We start from the raw sequence: 22,957 nt of genomic DNA on the forward strand, positions 1-22,957 counted from the left end.
CACAGTGTAATTAATAACTTCACCACCATTTGGGGCATAAAATCATCAAAGCTCTGCAAATTTTGTTGTGAGGATACAGAATCAATAGACCATTTATTTTGGTATTGCCCTCAGGTAGCCTGTTTCTGGTCTCAGGTTCAGGAATGGCTGAAAATGCATAGCATTGATCTAAAATTGACCCTAGAAATAGTACTGTTAGGAGATCTGGAGAGACCGGGTCAGTCAATTACTAATACTCTTAGTAAAAGTATTTATCTTCAACACGCAATCTGTAGATTCTATTCGATTAGATAGATTGAAATTGTATGTTAAACATTATAGCTTAGTTGAAAGATGTGTTGCGTAGAAACACGAAGTGGGTGGCCAGCAGAGATACATGAGATGGTCTGAGTGAAGCTGAGGGTTGGTATGTGGAATTGGAGACAAGTGGGAGTGGAGTTGCTGTGTGAGAGAGAGAATGATGGTCAAAAGATAGAGAAAAACAAGTCAAAATAAAACGTAATAAAAGTACATTTGAATGACATTAAGTGGCAGTGTTTTTACAACTAATGCCGGTTTGCCTGAGGCTGATGCCGTGCAGGTGTTTGTACACATGCATATACACACACTCTCATTAAAATAAATACATACAAGAACACACACATACATGCAATAGTGCTGTTATGATTTCAGTTGTCCTTGATGTCCTTTGTTTTAAATGTATTATTTTGTTTTAATTTTTTGTATTGTTGTTTTGTATTTTTTTCTCTTTAGTTCATTATCTTGGTTGTTGGTGCATTGGGATTCATTGTATTTTTATTTTCTTTCTTCTGGGGGGAGGGGGGTGGACTGTGGGAGGGGTCTTGAATGGTTGAGGGACAGTTATTGGAGAACTGTGGGGGGTGTCACGCCCTGACTTTAGAGATCCTTATTTATTCTCTATGTTTGGTTAGGTCAGGGTGTGACTCGGGTGGGAGAATCTATGTTTTCTATTTCTTTGTTGTTTTTGCCAAGTGTGGTTCCCAATCAGAGGCAGCTGTCTATCGTTGTCTCTGATTGGGGATCATATATAAGTTGTGATTTTCCATTTGGGTTTTTGGGGAGTTCTTTTCTGTTTAGCTGTTTTGTTGCCTGACAGAACTGTGCGCTTTCGTTTTTTCTACTTTGTTATTATGTTGCGGTGTTCAGTTTAAAAAAAATCATGAACACCGTGGTCTCCTTCTTTAACCCATGAGAGCCGTTACATTGGGAAAAAGGAAACTATGACAATATTTTATGTCACTATCATGCACAAGCACCCTCACACATAAGGATGGCTCTGTTGCGGAAAGACTGATACATGTTTGATAGTGTCTTGATGCTGTATTGTTTGTCCTTCATGTTCTAATACTTTAATGTTACCCCCTCGTGTTTTTGTAATAAATAATAATTTAAAATTAAAAAACAAAATAACTTTGCCATGCTCAAAGTGATATTCAACGTAGGCTTTTTTCTTCTTCTATCTACCCATTTACCAATAGGTGCCCTTCTTTCGAGGCATTGGAAAACCTCCCTGATCTTTGTGGTTGAATCTGTTTGAAATTCACTGTTCGACAGAGGGACCTTACATATAACTGTATGTGTGGGGAACAGAGAAGGTAGTCATTAAAAAATCATGTTAAAACACATATTGCACACAGAGTGAGTCCATATAACTTATTATGTGACTTGTTAAGCACATTTATACTCTTGAACTAATTTAGGCTTGCCATAACAAAAGGGTTGAATACTTATTGACTTAAGACATTTCAGCTTTTCATTTTCTATTAATTATTAACATTTCTAAGAACATTAATTCCACTTTTATACTATGAGGTATGTATGTAAACTTCAGACTTCAACTGTGCATATATATAAATAAAACTCCCAGTCATTTATTGGGTAAAACAACCCACTAAATTACTGGGAGTTTATATACAGTTGATGTCGGAAGTTTACATACACCTTAGCCAAGTACATTTAAACTCCGTTTTCCACAATTCCTGACATTTAATCCCTGTAAAAAATTCCATCTCTTAGGTCAGTTAGGATCACCACTTTATTTTGAAGAATGTGATATGTCAGAATAATAGTAGAGCTATGCTAGCTAACTGCTGTCAGCTTGGTTAAACACATGGTCAGCGCAGGTTTTAGCCTACACATAAAACTGAATTAGCTGACCATCTTAAGATGGCAAGTCAGTCAGGAGAGGAGAAGCCCTGAACATCGATCTCATAGCAAAGCTAGCTTAGCTTACATCACTATACTCACTACTGGCCTTGGTGTGATTGAATGGCAAAGACACACCTAAGAAACACCCACATCAGACCGACACACACTCATGACCGCTAGCATTTCTTAATGAACATTGATGGAAAACAAGGCCAAATCAGGAAATGCAGTCACCCTATAAACTATCAATGTCAAAACTATATCCCTGTAAAAACTATTTTTCTATCATGTTCAAGAAGAATCAGACCATATTACTCCAATGAATACTTTCCCCAGACCAGTAGTGAAGGGAAACACACGAACATAGCAATAACAGAAGCATCATGTGGAAGTAGGATGCTTTGATAGTCCATGCAACACCACCGTATAAAAAGGCCACAAGCACTGCCAATAATCATTGTTAAATCATTAAGACACTTCGGTACCGGGGAGACACAGAGACAGACAGACACACAGCTCTCCTGTCGCTCCATGAACTATAGAGTGGCCTCACCTGACAAAGACAGATGGCTAACATTTACATTATCTGATATCAACTAGACTAGTGGGAGTCTGATGTTTGCACAACATACATTCCTATCTCACCACAGATAATAGTGCAAACAAGAATCACGGTTAAGGGAAGGAACCAGGCCTGTACTTGTAATTAATAATATGAATTGACCTGACCATATTATGCCCTAATATAAATCCAGGAAGGATGTAGGTTATAGATCTAATCATTTACATTATGTGGTTTAGAAATGAACTCCAAGACCTCTTACAGATTTCATTGTGGTCTTAAGGGTTACTCTCAACCCCAATTTCAGCCTTTGCCCAACCCCTTAAAAAAAATGTATTCAGGTGTGAATTGCTCATAAATATTAATTTTGGGGGTGGGTAAATGTAGTTGTACCTGTTCCCAACACTTCCTCACTAAAGCATACTTACCAGAAGTCCACTGGCACTATAATAATAATAATAAAACTACAGTATGTGCATCATTAGCAAATGTGGCTCTGGACAGGTAGCTCACAGTGTCACGTCGGTATGAAGAGATCGGGAGACAGGCGCAGGAATGCGTAATAGGGTTTTTATTACCCAAATTACAGCGTGCCGTATAAAGGCCCCCGGGTCGAAGACCAAACAAACACGTATACAAAACATAGGGTAGAAACCCAAACAAAAGAGTGAGGAGTACCTTGAATAAATACACAATCGCACAATGATTATCACATTGGACAAGACAAGGAATCATCTGCACAATATACGAGCCACGAAAGCCAAAACAATATAGCACAGATACTCACACAAACCAACGGACATTGGAACAATAATCGACAGGACAATGGTAAACAAAGGGCACACTTATACAATTACTAATCAAAGGGAATAGGGACCAGGTGTGCGTAATGACAGTTCCGGAGGGATCCGTGACAGGTAAGTTCCTGACATCTATTGCCACTTGCCAACACAATCTCACACTTAATTCGTGCAAATATGTACAAAAAGTATTTCAGCGGAATTTGTGTGTTTAATGCATTTTTGTGTGGCTTAGTTCGTGTGAAAAGACACATTTTTGTTTGACTTAATTCGTAGGAAAAAAATGTTTGGGGGCAAACTTCGGAACAATCTATTGAATGTTATTAGAGCAATGCATGATGGGCAATGGTTTTCTACACTATCATAGTAGGCTTACTTTTTTAAATTATTTTTTTATTAATGTCAATACTGTTTTCTATGCTTGTTTTCTGTTTAACACTTTGGGACACTGGTACACTTGCAGTCAGAGAGGCCCTTTTTTCATGTAGGCAACAGTAGGCCTACACAATTTTCTTCATAACGCATTTAATACAAGGCTACACTTTTTGTTACACCATTTCTTTCATAATGCATTTTATACAAGGCTATGTTGAATTTTATGAGGGTTTCCAGATTGGAGAATATATAAACTACTGTTCAGAAGATTGCGGTTACTTAGAAATGTCCTTGTTTTTGAATTATTTTTTTTGTCCATTAAAAAAATAATAAACAATAGTATGCAAGTATAACACCATGGGACCACGCAGCCATCATACCGCTCAGGAAGGAGACGCGTTCTGTCTCCTAGAGATGAACATACGTTGGTGCGAAAAGTGAAAATCAATCCCAGAACAACAGCAAAGGACCTTGTGAAGATGCTGAAGGAAACAGGTACAAAAGTATCTACATCCACAGTAAAACGAGTCCTATGTCGACATAACCTGAAAGGCCGCTCAGCAAGGAAGAAGCCACTGCTCCAAAACCACCATAAAAAAATCCAGACTACGGTTTGCAACTGCAAAATAGGGACAAAGATCGTACTTTTTGGAGAAATGTCTTCTGGTCTGATGAAACACAAATATAACTGTTTGGCCATAATGACCATCGTTATGTTTGGAGGAAAAAGGGGAGGCTTGCAAGCCAAAGAACACCATCCCAGCCGTGAAGCACGGGGGTGGCAGCATCATGTTGTGGGGGTGCTTTGCGGCAGGAGGGACTGGTGCGCTTCACAAAATAGATGGCTTCATGAGAAAGGAAAATGATGTGGATATATTGAAGCTTAATGTCAAAACATCAGTCAGGAAGTTAAAGTTTGGTCACAAATGGGTCGTCCAAATGGACAATGACCCCAAGCATACTTCCAAAGTTGTGGCAAAATGGCTTAAGGACAAGAAAGTCAAGGTATTGGAGTGGCCATCACAAAGACCTGACCTCAAACCTATAGAAGATTTGGGGCAGCACTGAAAAAGCGTGTGCGAGCAAGGAGGCCTTACAAACCAGACTCAGTTACACCAGCTCTGTCAGGAGGAATGGGCCAAATTTCACCCAACTTATTGTGGGAAGCTTGCGGAAGGCTATCTGAAACATTTGACCCAGGTTAAACAATTGAAAGGCAACGCTACCAAATACTAATTGAGTGTATGTAACTACTCCAAGTCTCAGAGCGAGTGACATTTGAAACGCTATTAGCGCGCACCCCGCTAACTAGCTTACCATTTCACATCGGTTACACCAGCCATTAGGCTTGAAGTCATAAACAGCGCTGTGCTTGCAAAGAGCTGCTGGCAAAATGCACGAAAGCGCTGTTTGAATGAATGCTTACGAGCCTGCTGCTGCCTACCACCGCTCAGTCAGACTGCTCTATCAAATCATAGACTTAATTATAACATAACACACAGAAATACGAGCCTTTGGTCATTAACATGGTTGAATCTGGAAACTATCATTTTGAAAACGAAATGTTTATTATTTCAGTGAAATACGGAACCGTCCGGTATTTTATCTAATGGGTGGCATCCCTAAGTCTAAATAGTCTTGTTACATTGCACAACCTTCAATGTTATGTCATAATTACGTAAAATTCTGGCAAATTAGTTTGCAATAAGCCAGGCTTCCCAAACTGTTGCATATATCTTGACTCCGCGTGCAATGAACGCAAGAGAAGTGACAATTTCACCTGGTTAATATTGCCTGCTAACCTGGATTTCTTTTAGCTAAATATGCAGGTTTAAAAATATATACTTCTGTGTATTGATTTTAAGAAAGGCATTGGTGTTTATGGTTAGGTACAGTCGTCCAACGATTGTGCTTTTTCGCAAATGCGCTCTTGTTAAATCATCCCCAAGCGTTGCATTGATTAAATGCAACGCAGGACACGCTAGATAAACTAGTAATATCATCAACCATGTGTAGTTATAACTAGTGATTATGATTTATTGTTTTTTATAAGATAAGTTGCCTTGGTTTCTACTGCATTCGCGTAACAGGCAGTCTCCTCGTGGAGTGCAATGAGAGGCAGGTGGTTAGAGCGTTGGAATAGTTAACTGTAAGGTTGCAAGTTTGGATCCCATGAGCTGACAAGGTGAAAATCTGTCGTTCTGCCCCTGAACAAGGCAGTTAACCCACCGTTCCTAGGCCGTCATTGAAAATAAGAATGTGTTCTAAAATGACTTGCCTAGTTAAATAAAAAGGTATCATTTTTGTAAACGTTTTTTTTTTTTTTTTTTTTTTTTTTTAAATCGGCAAAAATCGGTGCCCAAAAATACAGATTTCCGATTGTTATGCAAACTCATTATAGTTGCAAAATCCATGCTTCTACACCTGCATTGCTTGCTGTTTGGTGTTTTAGGCTGGGTTTCTGTACAGCATTTTGAGATATCAGTTGATGTACGAAGGGCTATATAAATAAATTTGATTTTGATTTGAGCTCCAATAACTTTCAAAATATTGTTCCGAAGTTTCCCCCCCAAAATTTTTTATTTTCCAATGAATGTAGTCGCACAAAGAGTTGTGTATTTTCCTAAGAATTAAGTCACACAAAAATGTGTGTATTTTCAAAGGAACTAAAAACACACATAATCTGCTGAAATATTTTTGTATATATTTGCACAAATTGAGTGTGAGATTGTGATGCAACTAGCAGTGTAAGTTCAAATCCCCCATGGTGCGCAAAATAAATCTTTGAAATGTGGACTCACATTTAATAAGGTATTCACATTTATTGCGGTATTGTGTTGGGAAGAAAAGTGCAATCATCACCTTGAAAATGAAGATCAGGGGCTCAATTCAATCCAACCCACATTGCAGTATATAAGCAGTAGCTTTTTATCCAATGGTCAAATTAACTCACATATTTGTCTTGGGTACTGTATAAAAACTACACTACACTCTTAAAAAAAGGTGCTATCTAGAACCTAAAAGGGTCTTGGAAGAACCATTTTTGGTTCCAGGCAGAACCCTTTTGGTTCCAGGTAGAACCCTTATGGGTTCCATGTACAACCCTTTCCAAAGAGAGAAACCTCAAACCTACAAATTTTCCATGTATGACCTCAAAAGGGTTCTACCTGGAACCAAAAACAGTTCTAACTGGAACCAAAAAGAGTGATCTTATGCGAACAGCTGGAGAACCATTTTGGAACCCTTTTTTCTAAGAGTGGCAAATTTTTAGATAAAAGCAGTTCAGGAAGTTGTATTATCATACAAAGTGTTGCTGTCCATCACAGTATAGCCCCCTCAAAGTGAGTATGAATCCTAAACTCAAAGGAATAACGATATAAGGTGTTATGACATAAAAAACATTTGCTTTCCTGCAGTAAATGTAGGTAGTTATTGACAAACACGATGCCACGTGGGTCAGCCGAGACAAATGTAATCTCCTGATAGACATTGTTTGTTAGATAGCTGAGACACCAGCTCCTGATATATGAGCAGACAGGAGAAATGTATAACTGAGCTGATGAATGTGGAAATGGCATGATCAGAATGGTCATAAAACACTTTCCTTCATCTGGTGCTAATTAGATTCTGCTTTGATAAATAGCGACAGCAGCTCCTTGACAACCAGCCGACCCAGTGTTTCCTTTGGATATTGCGGTGTGTGTGTGTGTGTGTGGGGGGGGGTGTATAAGAACTGAAAAGCTCAGTTCTGGTGACCTTTTAAAATAACATTCTAATCCAAAGCCGACACCATGTAAAATGTAATTTCCACCGCTAGAAATGAGCCCAATATCATATTGGTAAAATGATTTGTTAAAGTCATTTTGGACCATGCATATTATCAGGTATGCTATTAGCAATAAGCATTATCATCAGTAGCCCAACTGATGCAGCATGGTGGCTATAAATATAAAGGCTGAAGCATGGGGCTGCCTATCTACATTTAGCCCATCAGGCTAATCATTAGCCAGATCTCAAATGTGATCTTTTAAATAGTTAGCATCCTATTGATTGATTTTATGTCCCAAAAAACTTGCATAAACAGTGAATATAATATAATGGGGTAATCCGCCACCTGGTATAACACCCCCCTGCCTGTACTTTTTACAGAAACCACATGTCACCCTGGTTGCCACTACTCTTGCTGAAACAAAAAATGTAATCTGTCTCATCACAATGTTTTAAGTCACTCCAAGAAAATTATTTTACCCAAAGTTACCCTACAATTGACCCGTGTTACATATAGCCCCACTCTCCCCTGTGCACTCACAGTGCATTGCTGAGAAGTAACCTGCTTAACCATGCAGCTGCTAAAGTCTCTGGGTCTAAAATGGTGCAGTTGGCACATATTTAGGGGTTGAGAAATATATCAATCGGGAATGGAAAGCTGGGAGCCCCCTCTTTTTAATAAAGGCCATTAAAACTGCTGTTTTCATAAATTGCAATAATTGTTGTGCATTGACTGCTTGTCAGAATCATGTTTCCATCCCTACGGCACTCGTAACTTGAATGCACCTCGAGATGAATATTTATCTAGCATAGAACACACAACAACAAGGTAACTATATAAACTATTATACTATGGGGTAGTCTGATTTTTTTATTCATTACTCCTTTTGTTTGCAGAGGAAAAGGGCTGTTCTATTATCTTCAAAGTGCGCTTCGGCAGAAATATTGTTTTATGTTCCTTTTTGTTTTGGCGAGGCGGCAATGGTTTTGTCATGGAGCAGAGCCACAGCAAAACGACTGCAACGGAAACACTGAGCCAACCCCATCTCTCGCACCCATGTAACACTGGCTGGAGGTTGTGAAATGTAAAGTCGGAGAACACTGAACGATTTGAACATTACTGCCTCGTAGCGACTAAAAGGCAAATATGACTGTATTATAAGACATAAACAGACAGAGGAAACATCAAAGGGGCATCTGTTTTCCTGTCCGAGCAACACCTGATTTTAACAAAGATATTTCCCAATTCCTCAATCCATGAAGTCGCACAATGCTTATACAATGTGATTCCCTTTCTTTTTTCCCAACTGGAGCTGTGTGTTTCCATACAACAACATTCCATAATCTATGGGATAAGAGCAGGAGCAGGTGGAGTAAGCATGGGACATGGGAAAGAGTACATGTAGTTAAATGTCATTTGTGGAAATCATCCTAAAAGTAGTGGTTGGACACTTCCAAAATAACCTGATTGCTTATGTCATTGTGAGGCCAAACTGCAAAAACTTAAAGGAAAACACCACTTTTGTTTGTTTCATTAGTCCACTGTTGATACAGTCCCAACATGTTTTTCATGTCAGCAATCAAGTTTTCAAGATATATAGCTTTCAAAACAGAGTTGACACATCATCACTTTCTGCATTTTGAAAGTTCTATATCTTGAAAATTGTGTTCATGAAACAAATACCAAAATATTGTTTTTGAGAGTTATTGTCCTTCAAGCTTGCCAAAAGAAAACTAGTTATAGAGAACAAAGATAGAATCATGTCTGAGGCAAGGCTGCAAGTAAGAGATGAAAGGTGAAAATCCACAAAGTATAACTCAATACAGTAAATATATACCTAGTGAGCACTATTTCTATCAACGGCAGTGTCATTCACCACTCAGTGGCTGAAAAGTTCATAGCTAACATCCTAACCATGGGAGTATTGAGTCGGCCAATGACTGCCATGTGATGTGATACTCAGAATATGCGCAGGGAGGAGTTTCTCATACCACAGGGTGAGGACTGTCACATGGTATGAACTCTAAAAACATCTCAGTCGCTAACATTAACAAAAAGCCAGCAACATGTAATCTTACTGAACCATAAAGCCATCTACTAACTAATGTGTTAATATAGACCACAGCACCATTCAGTTCTAAGCAAACAAAATAGCTGTGAAACAAGTATGAACAGATGGTGTTTGTTGGTTTTCCATTAACCCGATAGATATAAATGTGGTCTGAATCTCCTGAGGAGATAATAGCTGTGGTTACTATTGCATGACAAACTAGCAAGATTAGGGTTGTCGAGACTTACCAGTGACGATTCCATAGTTGGGTGCTTCAAGGATCGCCCCATAAAACTGAATGATGTTCCGATGGCTTAGTACACTGAGGATTTCAGCCTGAACAGGGGACACACCGGCAAACATAGAATTCACAAACAAAACAGACTGAATATACAATGCCTTCAGAAAGTATTCACACCCCTCGACTTTTTCCAAATGTTGTTGTGTTACAGTCGGAATTTTAAATGGATTAAATTGAGCAGGGAGGTTTTCCAATGCCTCAAAAAGAAGGGCACCTATTGGTAGATGGGTAAAAAAAATAAAAAGCAGACGTTGAATATCCCTTTGAGCATGGTGAAGTTATTAGTTTCACTTTGATTGGTGTATCAATCAAACCAGTAACTAAAAAGATACAGGTGTCCTTCCTAACTCAGTTGCCGGAGAGGAAGGAAACCGCTCAGAGATATTACCATGAGGCCAATGAGGACTTTAAAACAGTTAGAGTTTAATGGCTGTGAGGCTGGATCAACAACATTGTAGTTACTCCACAATACAAACCTAATTGACAGAGTGATAAGAAGGCAGCCTGTACAGGATAAAAAATATTCCAAAATATGTATTCTGTTTGCAACAAGGCATTAAAGTAATTCTGCCAAAAAATGTGGCAAAGAAAATTAAGCAATTCACTTTTTGTCCTGAATTCAAAGTGTTATGTTCAGGGCAAATCCAATACAACACATTACTGAGTACCAATCACCATATTTTCAAGCTTTGTGGTGGCTCCATCATGTTATGGGTATGCTTGTAATTGTTAAGGACTGGGGAGGTTTTCAGGATAAAAAAAAGACATGGAATGGAGCTAAGCACAGGCAAAATCCTACAGGAAAACCTGGTTCATTCTGCTTTCCACCAGACACTGGGAGAGGAATTCACCTTTCAGCAGGACAATAACCGAAAACACAAAGCCAAATCTACACTGTAGTTGCTTACCAAGAAGACAGTGAATGTTGCTGACTGGCCAAGTTACAGTTGACTCAAATCGGTTTGAAAATCTATGGCGACTGAAAATAGTTGTCTAGCAATGCTCTCCATTCAATTTGACAGACCTTGAAGAATTTTGAAAAGAATAATGGGCAAATATTGGACAATCCAGATGTGAAAAACTCTTAAAGAATAACCCGGAAAGACTCACAGCTGTAATCACTGCAAAAGGTGATTCTAACATGTATTGACTAAGTTGTGTGAATATTTATGTACATTTATTTGTATTTCATTTTCAATTTATTTGCAAACATGTATTCACTTTGTCATTATGGGGTAATGTGTGTAGATGGGTGAATTTTTTAAATATTTAATACATTTTGAATTCAGGCTGTAATATTACAATATGTGGAATAAATCACTGGGGTATGAATACTTTCTGAAGGCACTGTAGCTGACATCTAAATTGTGTAGAATTGTGTAGGATATCAGTAAAAATATTTCTGCAGGCCCCAAAATAGGCATATTAAATAGAATAAGTATGAAAAGGTACACCATATATACAAAAGTATGTGGACACCCCTTCAAATTAGTGGATTCGGCTATTTCAGCCCGTTGCTGACAGGTGTACAAAATCACAGAGCCATGCAATCTCCATAGACAAACATTGGCAGTAGAATGGCCTCACTGAAGAGCTCAGTGACTTTCAACGTGGCACAGTCATAGCATGCCACCTTACCAACAAATCAGTTTGACAAATCTCTGCCCTGCTAGAGCTGCCCCGTCAACTGTAGTTGCTGTTATTGTGAAGAGGAAATGTCTAGGAGCAACAACGGCTCAGCTGAAAAGTGGTAGGCCACACAAGCTCACAGAACGAAACCGATGAGGGCTGAAGCTCGTAGTGCGTAAAAATAATCTGTCTTCAGTTGCAACTCTCACTACAGAGTTCCAAACTGCTTCTGGAAGCAATGACAGCACAGGAACTGTTCGTCGGAAGCTTCATGAAATGGGTTTCCATGGCCGGGCAGCACCACACAAGCCTAAGATCACCATGCGCAATGGCAAGCGTTAGCTGGGGAGGCGTGAAACTCGCCGCCATTGGACTCTGGAGCTGTGGAAAGCCTTCTCTGGAGTGATGAATCACACTTCACCATCTGGGTTTGGCGGATGCCAGGACAACGCTACCTGGCCCAATACATAGTGAACACTGTAAAGTTTGGTGGAGGAGGAATAATGGTCTGGGGCTGTCTTTCATGGTTCAGTCTAGGCCCCTTAATCTTAAGGCTACAGCTTACAATGACATTTTAGACGATTCTGTGCTTCCAACTTTGTGGCGACAGTTTGAGGAAGGCCCTTTCCTGTTTCAGCATGACAATGCTCCCATGCACAAAGCAAGGTCCATACAGAAATGGTTTGTCGAGATCGGTGTGGAAGAACTTGACTGGCCTGCACAGAGCCCTGACCTCAACCCCATCAAACACCTTTGGGATGAATTGGAATACCGACTGCGAGCCAGGCCTAATCGCCCAACAGCAGTGCCTGACCTCACTAATGCTCTTGTGGCTGAATGGAAGCAAGTCCCCACAGCGCTGTTCCAACATCTAGTGGAAAGCCTTCCCAGATGAGTGGAGGCTGTTATAGCAGCAAAGGGGGGGACCAACTCCATATCAATGCCCATGATTTCGGAATGAGATGTTTGACGAGCAGGTGCCCACATACCTTTGGTCATGTAGTGTACATCAGATGTATTTTTGTCACTTACAAGAAATCTCCAGAATCAGAATCATCCATTCTTTAATTGGGCCTAATATGATCCCTCATTTTGCAATAGTCGTTCTTTAAAGCATACAGCATGTGAAATTCTGTGCACAAAGCGAGGGGGAGTATAATGACTATGACTGATGGGTACCAAAAGTCACCACAACCCACTAAACGGGGTAGCAATTAAAATGATTACTACACCGACAATTAAAAAGTATATGAAAAGCCTCGGCAATTAGGACTCCTACCTCATTTTCGATCTTGAGCAGCTTTTTCACCGCCACCTCTTTGTCCTGAGGGATCCACCTGGCTCGGTACACGCTCCCGAAGCTGCCGCCGCCGCAGTTCTCGTAGAAGTGGATGTCATCAAACTTGATTTGCACGAAAGAGGCACTGAGAGGCAACATCTCATAATAACACTCAGCCCCAACTCAACGTCTGTCTGGAGGACCACAGGGTAGGAGATAGTGGAGGAGGAAAAATAAGCACAGAGCTCACTAAAAAGCAGTTAAGAACCGATGCTCAAATCTGTCATAGGCTTGTCCCCCCCCCCCAAAAAAAACCTCTGATTCCTCAAAGTAAAAGTCCTGCACCAGTGACACAACTGAGAGCAGCTGTACACTTGAGCAGACCATTAGAGTGTGTGACTGGGAAGCTGGATGTGCTGCTAACAGTACCCCAGGGAGGCCTCCGTGTCATTGGCTATGTCTGCCCGGAGTGGCACCGTGATATCCCTGATCTCAGCCAGTGATTTACGGGACATTCAACGAGCCCGCCTGTCCCAGACCTACGCCACACAGTCACCAGTAAGCACGAAGTGAGTGTCCCAGGATCCTCTGCTTGTATAAGGACTATGGATGGCATCCCTGGCATGCATTCTCCCTCTACTGTGATCACTAAGCACAAAATACGCACGGCCAAAGTCACCGACTGTTCCAGTAGAGTCTAGAGTGGTCTGTACAGTACATGTAAGGCTACAAAGCTAGACACAGCAGAGCTCTTAAAGGGATTGCATCCTCTAGTCTCCCATGAATCACTGCAAACTTTTCATGACACACTATCACTACACACTTTTTTATTTAAACAAACCCAAAAGGTGCTACACACCTCTAAATCTATATTCAAAGAACAGGGACCATGTCTTCCTAATGTATATAAATGAAAGTGCGATAATAGGTAGAGGGGACGCCAAACCAACTTTTTGCCCACAGACAACAATTAACGCACACTTTCCTTTGTTTTTAAATATCAACCCAAGTGCATCTTGTAAAGAAAGAATCCCTTCATTACAGGAAATTGTAGCTCGGATATTGTTCAGAAGTTTCCCATTTACAGCTCAGCAATTATGGCTTTTAAGAGGCTGCTACCTGGACCTAAATCAGGATTGCTATCCAGCTCAGCAGGAAATGCCTCCATTGTCACAGAGGGGAGCCAATTCTCTCTACTGATTTACGGCTATTGATGCTATACTTAGCTTCACACCAATCTTTTCAGTACATGAGCAGCTCCGAAATTTTCGGTAGACACGTAAGCCCGAAGGGTTACAGGGTTATTGGAGCTCGTTTTTGCCTGTCCTCACTGGAAAGTCAACACTCTGCCACAGACATTAAAATTATGGACCAATACCCATGTGAACATATACAGGCAAGTGGATACCTGCCAGAGCTCTACAGATGAAAATGTAAAAATGTAGCAGAAATAATCCAAATGTATTGCGTTAACCTCGTCTGCTTGACCCATTCATATCAACCCGGTGGCGGATATGATTACATACTGTCCCCCATCAGGAAGTACAAACTTCAGCTCCAGAGTTTAAACTACCACCCGAAACAAATCTAAATAGAAGTCTCACTGCTGTTACTTACATGATCAAAATGTCTCCAGGCATTTACAGTAAATAATTCAACCAGGAAATGGTCTATTTGTATGTATGCAGTTTAGACTGCATACATACACCACACACAAAATATGTATAGACAAGTGTAAATTGTGTTGAATATAATTTTGCAAGATTAAGTCACTTCAGTAGCTCAGGATCAACAGGAGTTTAAAGGCAAGAATACCAATGTCCTCGATAACACGCCTGTTGCAATGACACGCATGAGACCAATGCTTTTGCCAAACAGACAACTGTAAAACAATGGAATTTGTTATTCACAACTTTCAAAAAAGTATGTAATTGAAAACATGTAATGGCGTGTAGGCCTACTCACTGAAACATAATGCAATATTAGTACATAGCCTACCTTTGAATTTTCCAACAAATACTAGAAACATTCAGTTTGACAGATCCAATGGGTAGCTTAACTTCTGCAGGTAAACATAGAACTACTGTAAAGAACCCACTTTCCTGGAAACCGGGCGTGACGTTTATGATTTCCCCACACCGGGATTTCTAGTTACACAACTTCTTCCTTGACTTGGGCTGAGTGCTGAACGCTGTAGAGAAATAGCCATAGACATTAAAACCAGGGAAGTATCCCAACATTTTTCAAAGAGCTTCACAAATTCTGATGACAACAGCGCCACTCAATGGGTAAAACCGGTACACCTCCAACGACACCATTAAAATGAAGTAGCAGTCTATGTTATAACAACCAACACCCGCATTAATAGGGAATTGAATTCATTTTCCTATTATCAAAAGATAATACTATGACAGCATAAAAGTGTATTGCTACTGTAAATATTTTTTCAGCTCAGCTCATAATTAGTTATTATACTAACTAATTATCAAAATAATCAATGAACAATCAAATGGACAGCAGATACATCGAATTCATTTTTAATATTTACAGAATATACATGGCTAAAATGTTTGCAGAAAACGGTTACCTTAGAGACTTTCAAAGAGGAACGTGCTCACATACTGTACATCCCAGCTCAACATCTCAAATCATTGCATGCTGAGGCCATAATAGATATATGAACACATTGTACAACATGTGTAATAAAAAAAGCATCAAATCTGATTTAGAAAAAAGATTGGAAACAACATTGAATATCAGGATTTGGAATTTAGGAGGTTAGAGAGTGAACTAAGAGCCAATGTTCTCACCTGGAAAAGTTATCTGTTTAACATAAACCTCACAGATTATTGTACAACAATCAAATGGATGATTATTTCCAAACGATAATTCACTTTATAGATTGTGTCCTTTTCGTGGGGCTGGTGACCTCAAAGAATTATATAGAGCTTCAGGGACATGAGAATAAGATGAACTTGAAAATACTTGAAATTTAAAGCAGAGTGACTGCTGCCCATTGATAACAAAAATGAAAACGATACACAAAGGAAAACAAGCAGCAGAAATGATACTGACATTTGAAATACAGTTGAAGGTGGAGCCGATGAACTCTGCAGCTGCAGCTTACTTGACTAAACTGCATGTACAATAATGTGATGTTCCATGTAGCAAAGTGGATATGTGTGTGTACTGGTGCAACATATAAAGCAAGCTTATTGTTGGCAGTAGAGCAGCAGCATGTGACATGTCCCGTGTCTGTCCAAGCTTCAGGTCCTGCGTGGTTCCAGTCTGTGGGAGAACTGGGATAGTGTTCTCTGGTTGTCAATCACAGTCAGCTGGCGCACATAGCTCCTCACGTCCAGGTGGTTCTTACTGGTCTGAGATGGTTCGGCACCTGAGAGACGATGGGAAAGCGAAATACCACCTTCCTTATAAACCGTGTCCTGTATGCCCAAGCACTTAGAAACCTTCCCAGTCAAGTGAAGACTTAAAGACGGCTATGTTTACTTACTGAATGGCAGACTTCTGCAGTATCTCACTATTCTCACTGTGTTAGCGATCATTCGCTGAAAAACAAAAAAAACAAAAATAGATGTTACCATTATGAATTTAGACTTCCAATATAATATCATGTCAAAATCAATATCCTCAGGGAGGGCCTTACCATTTTCTCAAAATTGACCAAACTGTCAATGAACGTCTTGTTTCCATCATGAGTGAAAGTCATGTCTGGAAAGATAATAGCAATATGATTGCACACATAGAACATAGACAAAAGAATAAGGATTGGAATTGACAAGAGCAAACACTATAGAAGCTAGATACACTGTGTCCCAGGCTGACACTCCAAAAAGAGATCAAAACTTGCTGATAATAACTTCTTTACACAATAGGTAAGAATCAATAGGTAAGAAAATGGGTAAAACAACATGGAGGGTCATGTAGACGGTGGGAGAGAGCTGTGTTGGGTAAAACAACATGGAGGGTCATGTAGACGGTGGGAGAGAGCTGTGTTGGGTAAAACAACATGGAGGGTCATGTAGACGGTGGGAGAGAGCTGTGTTGGGTAAAACAACATGGAGGGTCATGTAGACGGTGGGAGAGAGCTGTGTTGGGTAAAACAACATGGAGGGTCATGTAGACGGTGGGAGAGAGCTGTGTTGGGTAAAACAACATGGAGGGTCATGTAGACGGTGGGAGAGAGCTGTGTTGGGTAAAACAACATGGAGGGTCATGTAGACGGTGAGAGAGAGCTGTGTTGGGTAAAACAACATGGAGGGTCATGTAGACGGTGAGAGAGAGCTGTGTTGGGTAAAACAACATGGAGGGTCATGTAGACGGTGGGAGAGAGCTGTGTTGGGTAAAACAACATGGAGGGTCATGTAGACGGTGGGAGAGAGCTGTGTTGGGTAAAACAACATGGAGGGTCATGTAGACGGTGGGAGAGAGCTGTGTTGGGTAAAACAACATGGAGGGTCATGTAGACGGTGTGAGAGACCTGTGTTGGGTAAAACAACATGGAGGGTCATGTAGACGGTGGGAGAGAGCTGTGTTGGGTAAAACAACATGGAGGGTCATGTAGACGGTGGGAGAGAGCTGTGTTGGGTAAAACAACATGGAGGGTCATGTAGACGGTGGGAGAGAGCTGTGTTGGGTAAAACAACATGGAGGGTCATGTAGACGGTGGGAGAGAGCTGTGTTGGGTAAAACAACATGGAGGGTCATGTAGACGGTGAGAGAGAGCTGTGTTGGGCTGCACTGACCTTTGATTAGCAGCGGCATGAAGGGAATGATGGGCGGGTCCAGCTTGGCCACAGTGAGCCGGTACGCCCGGTGGTTCCTGGACGGGTCCTGTGGAAATACTCACACTGTTCTGAGATCTGCCACAACCATGTTAAGTGGGCACATCACAGTCACAGCCAAGGGTGGTGCAGCTCAATACATACATTGTTAGATGACAAATGACCATGCAAGAATGTGACGTTTCAATTAAATATTTGAATAAATTGGAGCTTTAGAAAGCAAGGCTAGAGACTATGTGAGTGGATGAATGGTTGATATGGGACTAAAAATAGTTTAGGGTACTCACCATTAAGCTTTCAAATTCGCTGTAAAACTTCTTAAATTTGCTGGGTAGTTTCTGTCAACACAAGTAACAGGGAATTGAAATCATATTCTTGGGCAGATGACACATTTGAGTGTTGTTGGACAGACAGATGCACAATGTCAGACAGACACACAGTGAGAGACACACAGTGAGAGACACACAGAGTGACAGACACACAGTGACAGACAGACAGTGACAGAGACAGTGACAGACAGTGACAGACAGACAGACAGAGAGAGTGACACAGACAGAGAGAGTGACACAGACAGAGAGAGTGACAGACAGACAGACAGACAGTGACAGACAGAGTGACAGACAGACAGAGTGACAGACAGAGACAGACAGAGTGACAGACAGACAGAGTGACACAGACAGACAGACAGACACAGTGACAGAGACAGTGACAGAGAGTGACAGACAGACAGACAGTGACAGACAGAGTGACAGTGACAGACAGACAGACAGAGACAGACAGAGTGACAGACAGACAGTGACAGACAGTGACAGAGACAGACAGTGACAGACAGACAGACAGTGACAGAGTGACAGTGACAGAGTGACAGACAGAGACAGAGTGACAGACAGACAGACAGACAGTGACAGACAGAGAGTGACAGACAGTGACAGACAGAGACAGACAGAGTGACAGACACAGACAGACAGACAGACAGTGACAGACAGACAGACAGAGAGTGACAGACACAGACAGACAGAGAGTGACAGACACAGACAGACAGAGAGTGACAGACAGACAGACAGACAGACAGACAGACAGAGACAGACAGACAGACAGACAGAGAGTGACAGACAGACACAGTGACACAGTGACAGACAGACACAGTGACACAGACAGAGTGACACAGACAGAGTGACAGAGTGACACAGACAGAGTGACAGACAGAGTGACACAGACACAGTGACAGAGTGACAGACAGTGACAGAGAGAGTGACACAGACACAGTGACAGAGTGACAGACAGTGACAGAGAGAGTGACAGACAGTGTCAGAGACAGAGTGACAGACTCAGTGAGAGTGACAGACACAGTGACAGAGACAGAGAGAAAAACACAGTGACAGACAGAGTGACAGACAGACAGAGAGAGACAGTGACAGACAGACAGTGACAGTGAGACAGAGTGACAGACACACAGTGAGACAGAGTGACAGACACAGACAGTGAGACAGAGTGACAGACACACAGACAGAGACAGAGTGACAGACACAGTGACAGAGACAGAGTGAAAAACACAGTGACAGACAGAGTGACACAGTGAGACAGAGTGACAGACACACAGTGAGACAGAGTGACAGACACACAGTGAGACAGAGTGACAGACACACAGTGAGACAGAGTGACAGACACACAGTGAGACAGAGTGACAGACACACAGTGAGACAGACAGACACACAGTGAGACAGACAGACACACAGTGAGACAGACAGACACACAGTGAGACAGACAGACACACAGTGAGACAGACAGACACACAGTGAGACAGACAGACACACAGTGAGACAGACAGACACACAGTGAGACACCCACCTCCCATGTCTGACTCAGTCTGCTCACGGCTGGGTTACTCATGCCCATGATAATAGAGAAGAAGGAGTTGAGGTTCTTATACTCCTTACAGCTGTTACAGAGAGAAAGTAGTCCAGAGATGTATCAGTATCAGGTAACATGTTACGTGTGACTAATTTAAGTCATCACAGGGGGTCATGAAGGAAACACTTGTCATTACCAAAATGATACATGTACAGGTCATTCGGAAAGTATTCAGACCCCGTCCCCTTTTCCACATTTTGTTACGTTACAGCAACTTTGTTAAGTTACAAATTGATCAAAGAAAAATAAATCTCAATCTACATACAATACCCCATAATTACAAAGCAAAAACTTGTTTGAGACAGACAGACACACAGTGAGACAGACAGACATTTATACACAGTGAGACAGACAAAATTTAAACAGAACAGACAGACACACAGTTATTTGCGTAAGTATTAAGACCCTTTAGTATGAGACTCAAAATTGAGCTTAGGTGCATCCTGTTTCCATTGATCCTACTTGAGATGTTTCTACAACTTGATTGGAGTCCACCTGTGGTAAATTCAATTGATTGAACATGATTTTGAAAGTCACACATCTGTCTATATAAGGTCCCACAGTTGACAGTGCATGTCAGAGCAAACACCAAGCCATGAGGTCGAAGGAAGTGTCCGTAGAGTTCTGAGACAGGATTGTGTCGAGGCACAGATCTGGGGAAGGGTACCAAAACATTTATGCAGCATTGAAGGTCCCCAAGAACACAGTGACCTCCATCATTCTTAAAAGGAAGAAGTTTGGAACCACCAAGACTCTTCCTAGTGCTGGCCACCCGGCCAAACTGGGCTCAGGGGAGAAGGGCCTTGGTCAGGGAGGTGACCAAGAACCCGATGTGAATGGAATTGTTATGTTTAAATGAATGATTAGAATATTCCACCCTGAAACCATATAATTGTATGAAATTGATTAGAATCATACCTTTATTATCTGATGGGTTTGTTTAGGTTTAGCCAGTAAAAGTATAATTAATGATGTGTGTAGTTTTAGTCAGAATTAGGGTAAAACAATATATCTTTATAGTATCTTAAACACAGACTGTCTGAGCAGAATTCGGTGCCAAACTTGCTAGGGGCCTCAGAGATTTGGGAGAGGGCAGTGAGTACTCCCTGTCTTGAGGGAGGACAGGGAGTGCTTCTCACGGTCCCTAATCTTTGTCGACTGGGTATTGACACACTATGTGCGTAGGATACTTACTGTTCGTGTGGAAGTATGTGCACCGCTATAAAATGGATGACTTTGTATTGTGGACTTCAGAACGTTCTCGTGAATAAACATTCGACTATTGTAGGCTGGGCCTCTGTCTGTTTTCATTTCAACCAGTATCTTACAAATTCTGGGTTGCAGACTGAGTAGTTAATTTAAGTTCAGTTTATGAACATTGAGAACATAATTCTCGCAACAGATGGTCACTCTGACAGAGCTCCAGAGTTCCTCTGTGGAGATGGGAGAACCTTCCAGAAGGACAACCATCTCTGCAGCACTCTACCAATCAGGCCTTTATGGTAGAGTGGCCAGATGGAAGACACTCCTCAGTAAAAGGCACATGACAGCCCGCTTGGAATTTGTCAAAAGGCACGTAAAGCGCACTCCGACCATGAGAAACAAGTTTCTCTGGTCTGATGAAACCAAGATTGAACTCTTTGGGCTGAATGCCAAGTGTCACATCTAGAGGAAACCTGACACCATCCCTACGGTGAAGCATGGTTGTGGCAGCATCATGCTGTGGGGATGTTTTTCAGCAGCAGGGACTGGGAGACTAGTCAGGATCGAGGGAAAGATGAATGGAGCAAAGTACAGAGAGATCCTTGATGAAAACCGTCTCCAGAGCGCTCAGGACCTCAGACTGCGGCGAAGGTTCACCTTCTAACAGGACAACGACCCAAAGCACACAGCCAAGACAATGCAAGAGTGGCTTCGGGACAAGTCTCTGAATGTCCTTGAGCCTCCAGTCAGACCCCGGACTTGAACCCAAAGCCACTCCTGCATTGAACCCGAAGCCATCACTGGAGAAACCTGAAAATAGCTGAGCAGCAACGGTCCCCATCCAACCTGACAGAGTTTGAGAGGTTCTGCAGAGAAGAATGGGAGAAACTGCCCAAATACACGTCTGCCAAGCTTGTAGCATCATAACCAAGAAAACTTGAGTCTGTAATCATTGCCAAAGGTGCTTCAATAAAGTACTGAGTAAAGGGTCTAAATACTTATGAAAATGCAATATTTCCAACATTTCTAAAAAGCTATTTTTGCTTTGTCATTATGTGGTATTGTGTGTGGAATGATAAGCGAAAACTATTTAATCAACTTTAGAATAAGGCTGTAATGTAACCGAATGCACCGTACATTCAGCCATTCACACATTTGTTAATATTGACACTTAAACCTTTCCTTTAGGGATTGATTGGGTTGGTTGACTGCATCCTACAGCTAAGTGACACAGGTATGCAATTCTACTACTACAGCTCTGCAGTCAGGGGAGACCGTGTGCGCGCAAATGTGCATGCATGAACGAGAGGGCGACAAGGCAAGGGCCACTCACTGGGCAGCGATCTTGATGAACTTCTTGAGCAGCTGAACACGCTTGCTGAGCTGAGCACACAGACAGATCTCCGTGATCACCCACAGCTGGATCTCATTGAACCTCCTGAGGAACAGGTCCATGTTGGCCGTAGTCTTCTTGAAGTTCTTCCTCCCAAATGTATAGTAGATCAGCTCATGCTGTAGTACAGGGCAAGAGAGAAAGTCAATGACCGTGTCCCTGATAGTGATACATTATAATGGAAACTATATTGGTTTAATAGCTTATAGTTGCCATCTAGAATCTTCTGGAGAAACCTTTTTGGTTCCAGGTATATCGTTTTTGGATTCCATGTAAAACCCTTTCTTCAGAGTGTCCCAAAAGGGTTCTACCTGGAACCAAAAATAGTTCCACCTCCTATGGGGATAGCCAAATAGTGTAGGAAGACATAGCCTGCACCCAGAATGGCACACTATTCCCCATAGGGCAGGGGTCGAAAGTAGTGCACAAAACATGTATAGGGAACAGGGTGCCATTTAGGTCGCAACCATAAAATCAAGTCATTCCTCATTGGTCTGAGGCACCTCATGTACACAGTGGAAGAGTTCCCAGTCGTAGAGAGTCATCTGGTAGGCCAGGTCTTTAGAGCTCATCAACTCAAAGCTGCCCAGGGAGCCTGTGGAGGGTCCTTCCTGCTCTGGTAAGGGCATCTGAAATATTGCGCAAATATAATATACTGTATAATTTACAGTTGTCTGTATATCATTCTTCATCATACAATTCACACTGATATGA

At 41.4% G+C, this 22,957-nt stretch overlaps 2 protein-coding genes across 7 annotated transcripts in view; both read right to left on the minus strand.

The window, feature by feature from the left end:
• LOC135519523 (mitogen-activated protein kinase kinase kinase 20-like) overlaps nucleotides 1-15,121 on the minus strand; it is a 50,496-nt gene extending 35,375 nt beyond the window's left edge. For 3 of the 4 annotated variants that reach the window (XM_064944753.1, XM_064944751.1, XM_064944754.1), the window contains exons 1-3: nucleotides 14,933-15,121; nucleotides 12,935-13,128; nucleotides 9,974-10,061 (exon numbers count right to left, since the gene is read on the minus strand). In XM_064944753.1, coding sequence (XP_064800825.1) covers nucleotides 9,974-10,061; nucleotides 12,935-13,093 — 247 coding nt within the window. In that variant the 5' untranslated portion in view covers nucleotides 13,094-13,128; nucleotides 14,933-15,121. Of the gene's footprint in view, nucleotides 1-9,973; nucleotides 10,062-12,934; nucleotides 13,131-14,932 lie in introns of those variants that run through there. The other variant, XM_064944755.1, reaches the window with a different exon arrangement.
• Nucleotides 15,122-15,455: 334 nt separating this feature from the next.
• The window catches only part of LOC135519528 (rap guanine nucleotide exchange factor 4-like), a 52,723-nt gene continuing 45,221 nt past the window's right edge, over nucleotides 15,456-22,957 (minus strand). For all 3 annotated transcript variants that reach the window (XM_064944759.1, XM_064944760.1, XM_064944761.1), the window contains 8 exons: nucleotides 22,747-22,872; nucleotides 22,184-22,362; nucleotides 19,585-19,675; nucleotides 18,024-18,074; nucleotides 17,698-17,785; nucleotides 16,599-16,663; nucleotides 16,446-16,500; nucleotides 15,456-16,328 (listed from right to left, as the gene is read on the minus strand). In XM_064944759.1, coding sequence (XP_064800831.1) covers nucleotides 16,201-16,328; nucleotides 16,446-16,500; nucleotides 16,599-16,663; nucleotides 17,698-17,785; nucleotides 18,024-18,074; nucleotides 19,585-19,675; nucleotides 22,184-22,362; nucleotides 22,747-22,872 — 783 coding nt within the window. In that variant the 3' untranslated portion in view covers nucleotides 15,456-16,200. The remainder of the gene's footprint in view (nucleotides 16,329-16,445; nucleotides 16,501-16,598; nucleotides 16,664-17,697; nucleotides 17,786-18,023; nucleotides 18,075-19,584; nucleotides 19,676-22,183; nucleotides 22,363-22,746; nucleotides 22,873-22,957) is intronic.

Source organism: Oncorhynchus masou, chromosome 29 (assembly GCF_036934945.1).
Source record: "Oncorhynchus masou masou isolate Uvic2021 chromosome 29, UVic_Omas_1.1, whole genome shotgun sequence".
NCBI lineage: Eukaryota > Metazoa > Chordata > Actinopteri > Salmoniformes > Salmonidae > Oncorhynchus > Oncorhynchus masou.